The sequence below is a fragment of the Sander lucioperca genome, chromosome 5, assembly GCF_008315115.2.
Source record: "Sander lucioperca isolate FBNREF2018 chromosome 5, SLUC_FBN_1.2, whole genome shotgun sequence".
NCBI classification, from domain to species: domain Eukaryota; kingdom Metazoa; phylum Chordata; class Actinopteri; order Perciformes; family Percidae; genus Sander; species Sander lucioperca.
The window spans coordinates 36,041,023-36,051,645 of record NC_050177.1 but is presented as its reverse complement, the minus strand read 5'-3'; the positions used below and the strand labels follow the sequence as shown (position 1 = coordinate 36,051,645).

At 39.8% G+C, this 10,623-nt stretch overlaps 1 protein-coding gene and 1 long non-coding RNA gene across 2 annotated transcripts; both read right to left on the bottom strand.

Moving 5' to 3' along the window:
- Positions 1 to 775: 775 nt before the first annotated feature.
- Positions 776 to 4,345, bottom strand: LOC116039007. Its single transcript, XR_004102218.2, has 3 exons — positions 4,239 to 4,345; positions 2,083 to 2,282; positions 776 to 1,194 (listed from the first exon to the last, which is right to left on the bottom strand). It is a non-coding gene; the product is annotated as an uncharacterized LOC116039007 (long non-coding RNA).
- Positions 4,346 to 5,166: 821 nt separating this feature from the next.
- LOC118495024 (alpha-1-inhibitor 3-like) lies at positions 5,167 to 10,047 on the bottom strand. The gene is made up of 7 exons (XM_036001123.1): positions 10,011 to 10,047; positions 9,095 to 9,271; positions 8,601 to 8,676; positions 8,344 to 8,422; positions 7,170 to 7,310; positions 5,487 to 5,646; positions 5,167 to 5,390 (listed from the first exon to the last, which is right to left on the bottom strand). Exons 1-7 carry the CDS (start codon positions 10,045 to 10,047, stop codon positions 5,182 to 5,184), a joined length of 879 nt encoding a protein of 292 aa, XP_035857016.1. The 3' UTR covers positions 5,167 to 5,181.
- Positions 10,048 to 10,623: the final 576 nt, after the last annotated feature.

The following is a 10,623-nucleotide window of genomic DNA, read 5'->3' as shown; positions in this document are numbered from 1 at the left end:
TCAATTAAATAAGGATAAGTTATATCTCAATAAAAACTAAATTTAAATTATAATGGCAGAATAGGTCACTATCACCATTTATTTTAATTCCAGTAAGCGCAGTTGACCTGAAGATGGCTAGATATATCATTTCCTCTACTTTCATATCTTTATGCAAAAAAACACCCCCCAGCGCTCTATCTAAAGCAACTAAATTAAACATACGTGTCTCATACTTCATTTGACCTTTCAGGAGACTTACCTTGACACAGGAACAGTAGGTGTCAGATGCCTCAACACATTCAAATACTATGGTTTATGATCTTGACTCAATTGGACATTAAGTTATAATAAATCATTAAGCATTTTAATTTATTTTTATTCCATGCATTACTAAAAATATTAAGCTGAAAAATGTACTGACAAACACAAAAGCATGACATGAAAATGAGATTTATTAAATAACATCAAAAATTCAGCAGCAGGTGAAGTAGTCCTTTGTGCATAGTTTCTGGTATATATTTATAAGGACCACGTGACATCACAGTGCTTTGCTGTCACCATTTTTTGCGTCTGGTCAAAGCTAGAGGACCTACGTCATATCAACCACAACAGCTAGAGGAGACGGATACGCGATACACACAAGAGAATACACGGAACAAATAGTTTTTGTCGTAATGTTAACCAGCTGTTAGCCCTTAATGAACAACTTGCTACACTGTTGATAATTGATGACTAGCATGTCCTGTTATCACATACTGGACATTAGTTTTTCTTCAAGTGCTATATGTTGGTGTCATTCACCTATCCTGCAACAGTGTATTGATGGGCATCTGTACTCATGACATACTCCAGTGTATGGGGATGAATTATGTACAAGTTAATGTCAAATGTGTCAGGAAAAGTAAGTTTTGGGCTGACGTAGGACTGGGCGATTTATATATAAATTTTAGAGTATCATTCAATATGTTTGATGTTGAGATGGAAAATAATATGCAAGGTCCAGTGGAGGTGAGTTAAGCAGGAATGGTTCAGGAGGTTCTTTTCTTGACTGTCAACTCTCCATCGCAGCCCTGCATGGCAATCAAGTGACAGCTTTCAAAACAATGGATGACACCGCAGCCTCCTCGGGAAAAGTGGAACTGGATCAGCACTGTTTCGGAGAATGTGATCTCCCTTACAGGAAGTTGTAGATGGAGCGGATGAGGGGAGTCACTAGGGTACAAAGAGAGAAGATGACATTAGTGGAAGTGACAGACATTCAAAGTTCACTTCCGTACAAGCAACAGAAGATATGTCATTCCATCCACTCAAACTTAGAAAATAGAGAAATCCCTGTTCTCTTGTAAGTTTCTGTCTGTATGGAGTATATGGTGGAGGACAGATCCCTGTGCCCCAGAGTACCTGTGACTGGCTGATTTTGAAACAAAGATAAATGAGCATACATGAGGAAAAATTATCTGCGTTTGTTTTCTTTGATCCTGTCACTGCCGTGCAGTCGATACACTGTCTAACATTTGGCGCTGTGCGGGCAACTTTCCATTATATCGTTCATAATTCAAACAATGCTCGGCTAGAATTTTTCATTCTTTGATTGTCTTTTACTGCTGATTCGTATAAACAGCTGGTAGCGCATCTGCTGCTCGTGTTACAACCCAACGTGGAGACTGCAGTGCACATAAAGACTAGAGTGTCAAGCACACCTTTTTCTTAACTTAAGTCACATTTTAGATAAGGGAATTTATTTAGTTAAAGTACAAAAATAATATGAAAACACATTTATGGTGTATTAGAAAAATAAACACAAGTGAGGCCAGTATAAATAACTCCCTCTTTTTTATGACACACTAAATATGTTGCCTCAATATAGCTTTCAGAGTATGCTATTGTTACCTCTGCTTAGGTTTCAATAAAATAAATGCATAAATCCTTTTGACATGTAAACCTGAATAGTTACCTGTGGGCCCACACTCACATTCATACTCAGCAGTCAAAATACAAACAAAAAAACCCTGTTGCAGCGAGGAGGCCTAAAACTGTGACGGCCGTTTCACTTGTTTACACAACCAATACAATAAAATGCACGTGCAATATAGTACTCACGAATCCTAGCCAAGGGGATATATGAAAAAGGCGAACTTGGCGATGGCAGCAGGCAGAGCACCGGAGAAACCACAGCAGGAAGATCACCGGAACAGAAAACAGCAGCGACAGTCTACATCACACCAGCAGGATGGAAAATCGCTCTGTGTGGTCCCAAGGAGCTTCCCCGATCCTCTCTTTCAGTCACAAATGTCCGTCTCCTGAATCAAATACATTAACTGAGCAAGCAGGTCCGTCCACTATTCCACGGCGAATTGTCGGTAGTTTGTCTCAATTATTTCACATGCAAAGCTAACAGTAGGCTACAAAAGCAATGCTAATGGACAATGCTAATGGCTATTGACAGTTAGTGACACTGTCGGTACACGATCCGTTCTGCCAAAGCCCGTCTACGGAAAGCCGTTCCACTCCCTATTAAGCCCCATTGTACCTATTTTGGTTGCAGTTCCACCAGAGTTCCACTGGGGGTGATCACGGTCCAGTGCAAAATGAATGGGACCCTATGGAGCTAGACGGCTAAATTTGTCTCTTTTGCCTGATTGTCGTTGAGAAATATCAGATTTGATTGTAGTTTTTGCAAGTTCAACATGGATTATAGGTCAAAAGTTGAATGAACGAGTACTTATGCCCTTTCGATTTGTTACAGGTTGAGTCGTTGTTGCCCATAACACGCTAGCATTCTGCTAATGAATGCTGATTGGTCAGTGAAGGACTGGTTACGATCGGAGATTGCGCTTGATGGCATCCGAAGCAGAACCAGAATGCCAGAGTCAATATTTCGGCGTGGTCTTTAAAACATTAGCAAACCTCTTTCTAGCATGTGTATTGACAGGGAGAGTCTAACCTGTCAGCTGTGTTGTCGATGCCTCGAGAGAAAAAAGGAAGCGACTCAGAGCTTGCCGTAAAGCAGAATCTCTGGCCGTATGTGTATGACGTCATTGACATTTTAAAAGGCTTTTTAGAACAAAAAAGCCACTTTAAAAAAATCTAACACCCAGCAGTGTGTATTTTCTTAGCCTCCCCTTTCAAATGCAACATTCAAATTACTAGACAAAAAATTATATTCTGAGAAAAGTGGATTTTGAGGGGTATAGCTCCATAGAGTCCCATTCATTCTGCACTGGCCTGTGAGCGCCCCCTATATGGAACTCTGGTGGAACTGCAACCAGTTCAGAAGCCGGAAGTAACGAGAGAGTGGAACTTCTTCCCATATTAGAAATTCTTTGGTTCTGCCTTCACGATCCGTTCTGCACATGCGCAAGATAATACTGTTTTACGTATCCATACGACCTGCACGATCTGTTCCACGCTAGCCTATGGCTAGCCTCCACCGGGAAGCTAATGTTAGTTTCGCTAACAGCTAATTCGGCTAACCGCTAGCTGACAGCTAGATTCAGTCTAAAATAACATTAACTCAAACGTAATGGGAAAAGCAGGCTACAGCTAAATTAAGACTTCACAGTAATAACAATAAAGACAAGTATTGAGTGATTGTATTTTAAATGAGCACAAGTAAAGTAGAACTGACGTAACAGCTGTTATATATGTTAGGTGTTTGTTATATATGTCAACGTTTATTTTCAAGTTTTATTTTGAGGGTCTTTTAAAGTTATTACATGCTGTCTCAGCTAGCAGTTAGCCGAATTAGCTGTTAGCTAAACTAACGTTAGCTTGCCTGTGGAGGCTAACGGCAGCTGAGTTAACGTTATTTTAGACTGAATCTAGCTGTCAGCTAGCGGTTAGCCGAATTAGCTGTTAGCGAAACTAACGTTAGCTTGGCTGTCGACCGGAAGCGTGGAACAGATCGTGCAGTGTCGTAAATCCTCGTACAACCGCGCATGCGAACATTTTGCGCATGTGCAGAACGGATCGTGCAGGCAGAACGGATCGTGTACCGACAGCCACAATAGATGGTTTCATACTACAACCAGGGTCCAAATTTAACTTTTTCGTCCAGCCAAATGGCTAGTCAATGTTCACATTTCACCAGCCACGTAATAGAGTACCATTGTTTTTTTGGCTGGTGAGTGTAGCAAATCTACCAGCCACTTGCATATTTTAACCAGCATTTGGTTAGTAGATGGTGCTAATTTGGAACCCTGACTACCACACTTAATTAAGCATACATAATCACACACATGCACATGTATATTTACCTCTTGTAGATTTCAATACTCCAAAACAAAGCATAACTGGTTGTCAGCCTCAGTAATGGATAACAATGTCCTTCTACAACCTACTGAAACTCACGAAGCTCGTTCACTTAGCAATTTCTGCATGTTGCAACTAAGCCCCGCCCCTCTACCTGGGATTGTAATTACATTGGCTGATAGGTCATGACCCTCCAACAACATTAAAGAAAGACGATGATTGACATATTAGGCTGCTATCATGTTAAGCTGAGTGGCAGATTACCCTTACACGTGCTGAACATGGTGCTGAATCATGTACACTTCACTCAATCTACAGTCAACTGCATGAACTTCACACTTTGATCTTTTAAAAAAACTGTAAATATAACTGTTACCTTTTTAAACGTTTTATTCATGTTAACCATTTCAACATATGGCATTAACTTATATTTTCTTCACCATATTTATATATTTGTATTGCATTAAAATTATTTCAATAAATATCTAAATTAAATTTAGCCAGGGCTACATATTATTTAGAACACTTCTTTACTTTGCAGTCTGTATGCACAAACACTTTGATGGTAATATACATATTGTGAACACAAAAACCACACTAGAGCAAGTCAGAACACCTCTACTCCTTACATATATGACTGAACAGGGACCAGTTAACCAACTTTGTAGAAAGTTCACACAGACTATGAGCAAATATCCAGAAGAGCTGCAAGTGGAGAGAAATGCTCCTATACTTAATAAGCCAAAGAAAGAAACATTGAAGCAGAAAAAGTCATTGTCAAACATGAAAACAGGGCTGTTTTTCCCTTGTGCCATGCCATTGTTCACGGGATAACGGACTGTCAGACATATTGGCTTTAGGTCACAGCTAAGCCATACAATTTTAAATAACTTTGTTAATCTTATTTGTCCCAGAAAAGATTACTGTGCATTTGACTTCAAGTCCAGCTTAACCCTGTCTGGGCTGTACCTGTGTGGAGGAGAATCCTCCATAATAGTTCTGCTGGCTAGTCAGCCATCTAACGATGCGGCTGGCGTAGCCCAGGTCTTCAACAGTCGGAGAGGCACTGAGTTTAGCCAGCAGCACATAGGAGCTGATCTCCACAGACAGAGAGGCTGACGTTTCTGTTGCTATCTGAGACCAGTGGAGGAAACCTCCTAAAAAACAGCCATCCACAAAGAGACAAACAGGCACAGGGTAAGCTTCGTCACAGTAATGAAGCCAGAATGATTTCCTGTAGGAGGAAGACTCACCTTCTTGTAATACAACAGTGTCTAGGTGCTTCAGTAGGTGATCACAGGTCTCCATGTCTCCTGCCAGGGTGAAGACGTACGCCAGCAGAGCTGTGGTGTAGGTGTTGCTGAGGTCACTGATTGACTTCTTGAGGCAAGACAAGCTAGCATTCACAGGACCCTAGAACAGATTAAAAGAATACATTGTCTTTCGCTGCTGAGTTTCTGTCCCCAGAGTCAGAACTAAACAGGGGGAAGCAGCTTTCAGTTTTAATGCTCCACATATTTGGAACAAAATCCCAGAAAACTGCAGGTCTGCCGCAACTCTGTTCTTTTAAAGCAAGGCTGACGACCCCTTTTTGATGCTGCGTCTTTAAATAATTGTTCACTTCTTATACTGCACTGTAACTTCTATTGTTGTATTTTACATTTATATTTTTAATTGTTACTGAAGTTGCATTGTTGAAAATTGGAACTGTATGACAATGAGCAATAAGAAATAAAAGACCAGTGAGACTACTTAAAGTTCTCCTTTGGGGCGCCTGGTTAGCTCACCTGGTAGAGCAGGCACCCATATAGAGAGGTTTACTCTTCGACATTTCTGCCAATAGACCCCCCCCTACAGCCTACACACTGGTCCATTAAAAACTGTAAAAAAAAGTTAGTGTTTCCAACTACGGTTCACAGAATCTTTAGTGCTATGACAAATATTTAGATACTACAATGCATCTTACGTACATATTAGTGCTGTCAAACGATTCATTTTTTTAATCGCAATTAATCGCCAAATTTCTATAGTTAATCACGATTAAATTGCATGTTTTAATCAATTATTTTGCATTTCAGAACTGTTTAAGTACATATTAACAATGGAAAGCCATTCTTACCAGTGTATCTTGATTGGGAATCAAATGAACGCAAAGAAAGTTACTTTATTAACTTGACTTTAATATTTGTAATTCATTATTTACTGTAAAAAGAAAAATGTGTGAATCCGTCATTATTGCACAATTCCTACAAGTACCTTACTGAGATGTAACACTTTCCTTATACAGTACAATCAAAATGGTCCAAAAACCAGTTGCCACAGCACGACATTTGTAACCTATGGTTTTCTAATAATGAATGTAACAATTCTCCTGGACAGAAAAGGGGGTGGACAAGGTCCCAAATGACAAAAACAGTCAAAAAAATGAAACGGTCCTAAAACCATATGCTGATATACATAGTCAATATAGTGTGCAGTAACTTCTAAATAATTTTCATTACTCACTGACATCATGAGAATCTCCGCGTCATACAGGCAGTGTATGTGTGAAACTACCGTCCCCCTCGACGACTTTTTAAAAGTAAACTTTCCATTCAGAATCTTATTGGCATCCATTTCGGAGTCTCACCCTCGCCATCCACTCAAAACATAACGTTAGCCTACTACTCTTTGGCCGGCTCGCAAGCCCAAACAAGTGTGCGACGTGACCGTTTCGTTTCGGGTCTAGCTAGATTCGGCGTGATGTTGGTTTTTCTAACGTTAGTTGTTGCAACAGCATGTGGAAAAAACTACAAAGTTTGCTTGGCCAAAAAGAAAACAATCTCCAGAAAAAAAAAAAAATAAAATAAAAATTGACTGTTAAAATGGGTTTGCGTTAACGCGTTCAACTGACAGCACTAGTACATATACATTCATATTACAAATAATCAACTCACATCTATGTACATATTCATTTCCAAGAAGGCAGCAGTGATGTAGGCACTGAGAGTAACTTCATCAGACACACCACCCTGTAAAGAGGAAGCATAAGTAATTAGTGATCTAGTCTGACTCACTGGATGCAGAATGTAGGCCTGTCATTGGCCGCGTATTTCAAACAGTATTCTTCTTCCCTTTTGCCATCTCCACTATCAATTTTAGCCAAAGCCAGTCTATTTCCCCCATAGCCAGAGGCAATGGGCAAAATTCTGGGCCTGGTAAAAAAGGCCCTCTATTGGCCCCTCCCCGCATCCACAACTGTTCATTCTAGCATCTTTTGGGCCGCCCTCACGCGAGGGCTCTGGGTACTTAGTCCCCTTCCCTTTGGTTAGTATTAGGATTCCCTGGTTGATATAATGGAGTCCTAGATTTCAGACCACCTCCACCATAATTCAAACCATAAACTCTCAACCTCACAAGACAAATGATCAGATTTACATGTAGGTATGAAACTCAATTCAAAGACAAGTCACTTTTGGATAGAAATCCTTTCAATACATAAGGGGCTAAAATGTGGTGGAGTTTACTAGATGTGACACTTTTGGAAAAAAAAAAAAAACTTTAATAAAATGAAATCAGAAGGGTAAATGGATTTAGTATATATGCACAATTTGTATATTAAAAATACTGTACATATTTGTATATAGACAGATCACCGGACCGCCCCACTCACGTAGACTTAAGCATTTGTGAAACAGGACATCGCCACCATTTCCAAATGCGTGTCAGTTGGAAATTGCATTTGTGAGTCCCACAGGGCTCTCGCATGCATGAGTCACAATTATGGCATTTGTTTTGATGAGTGAAACCTGTTGAAATTAATCTAAGAGAATTAACCCATATTGCAAATTGTTGTTTGTCACAAATTTCGTGAAGTGGGCCCCAGTCTGCATTTCTTACTACTGAGACATGAATGAAAGTCCTGATGGTGCATTTCCATTTACCTACTGCTACAGCAAAAGCGTCATTTAGTAAAATTAACATACTGACCTTCTTCAGTTTCAGTTATCAGTCATTGTTATACAAACTCTAGTAAAGAGGAACTTTCTTTACCTTCATTCTGTTGTGGAAGAGTTTTCCTGACTGTTCAAAACAGCCATTTTTTCGTTGTTTACTTTTCAGCCAAGTTACGGACGCTTCAATGTTTGCTGGGTCAATGTAGATGAAAGACTGGGCTTTGGAAAAAGATCTCAGCACAAATGCTGTCAGCCTGAGGATATTAAAACAAAAGTAAAACAAAAAACACAAGAGTAAGCACTTATGATCCGTTTAATGGCTCACGATAATCATCTACTCTACAAGTATAAACTGTATGTCATAGTAAATGTTGCACATGTCAATATATAATTAATTCTTCTTTGTGGATGATTGACCAGTAATGTAAGCACCAAGTGTTCCCTGGTCCTGCTCCAAATGTGCTGTAAGCACCGTCCTTATCTTTGTAATTTAGCTGTCTCTGGTAGCCTGTATAACAAAAGAAACACGTTTTAGAGGGAATTTACAGATTTGATTTCTGATAAGCTAATGTTTTTAGGTGAATTTGTTTAAAACCGCTCTGTAAGTGTGAATGTACAGATGTAAAAAAAACAAAGCAAAAAAAAACATTTTATGCCTTTACTGGACAGACCGTAAAAAGATGACAGGAAATTAGGGGAGAGAAAGAAGGAATGACATGCACCAAGGTCGCCCTGGTGGCCTAGAAGTTATGGTGTTGTGAGGGGCCTGTTGTCAGCACCATAACCCAGAGGCCAGCAGGGTGCTCCTGATCTGTAGTCTAATATGAATGACGAGCACTGTCAAGCGATTATGCACGCTGCTTATTATATTTTGTGCAACTAGCACCAGAATGTAGCAGACGCTACCAAAGTAAACGGAGACTCACCACTGGTCAGGAAGTTGGTAGCCTTTTCCCTGATGGCTGGGGTCAGCTGCTGTGTGTTTCTCAGGTACTCGAGGATGTAGATGTTTGGGGCAAGGAGCGCCATGTTCTGCTCACCACATCCATACGGCATCTGCAGCAGCCCATCCAGGTTCTTCAGAGCCCGGCCCAGAATGTCACCTGCCCAAAAACACGGAATCACTGAGACCGAACACGCAACTAACCTGACCTTTACTTTCTACTGGGGCTTGAAAGACAAACTGTATGTTCTTATGTTGTTATACCACCTTTTGTTTATCCCAACTATATGAATATGTTGAAGGTATAAATGCACTTGGTATTTTGACTTTACATTGTTCAATTGATTCATTTTCATTCTAACTACAGATTTTTATTTTTGATGGAAGATTTTGTCACCATGGAGGAGTGTAGGCTCTCTCATAAACATATCCACATATCACACTGAACATGGACAGACAGGGGCACAGTTGAGATTCAATTTCTGTCACATTTAGCCTGACCTGGCTCTTACAAACATCTTCAGCTGGGACACCAGGGTCTGTGCACTGGAGCCCTCTAGTGGTTGTGTGTCATCCTGGCTGGAATTCACAGATATTTTGTCATCAGCACGTAAAATACTATTGTCTACAAAGTAAAGTTTTGATTTAAATTTCAGGTACTTTGACTCACGTGTTGGTTGCCTGCTGTTTGAGTCTGATTTGTCAATATGAGGGTTAACCTTGCAGTTTTGAAACTGTTGTGTGGGGTTTAAAGTAAAAACCAAAGTGGATACTCAGTAATAGAGAATGATTGATCCTTAGTTTGTCAGCAGAGTCTATGATGAGCTTGCAGATGTCCTGTTTTCTAATTTGATCACTGAAGGCCACTCTGTCCAGTTAGAGATACTGCAGGTAAGTACCATCACAGCAGTGGTTGCCCTCTTCATTCTCAAACATGGGGACTTTTTAGACATCAATAAGTACATTAATGATGTTGAAATCCATCACAAGAAGTGCAAGCTCAGCTATGCATCTGCACTAATGTAATGTAATAAATAGCACCCCTTATTGAACTCTTACATGACAGTTGTTTCCTGAATAACACTGCAGCTGGTACTGATAATCTTATGTATTGTTGTTCAAATGTAAGGTCTAATTACTTGACTTATTGCAAAAACTTAATATTGGCAATATAAAACTATGAAATGAATAGAATGAATGAAACACACTTTCCTTGTTTTCTCAGCTGTGAAACAACTTTTCATTTTGACTTTAACTCAAAGTTAATTTCCCTCTTTTTCCTCATAAAGGCAAAGGCAAAATGATTCCTAGTAATTAAACATTCAGTGACCTGCTGATCTCAGGTTCCCCTGGTTTTATTCTTAGTTTGGACCGGTCCATGTTCCAGTTTTGAGGGAGCCAATTAATCCAAACAACCTATTTCTTGGAGCAGACCCGTGATATACAGTAGCATCAACTTATCCAGCAAACAAATCAAATCATTCCATTAAAGTTGTAATTCTGGTCACCTGG

Excerpts from the sequence above, each read along its gene's own strand:
- LOC118495024 (XM_036001123.1), bottom strand. The coding sequence starts at position 10,047 with ATGTTTGAGAATGAAGAGGGCAACCACTGCTGTGATG. Across the intron at positions 8,423-8,600 it reads GCAGGACCAGGGAACACTTG|GCTGACAGCATTTGTGCTGA; the intron begins GTGCTTACATTA and ends TAATATCCTCAG. Across the intron at positions 5,391-5,486 it reads CACTGTTGTATTACAAGAAG|GAGGTTTCCTCCACTGGTCT; the intron begins GTGAGTCTTCCT and ends GCTGTTTTTTAG.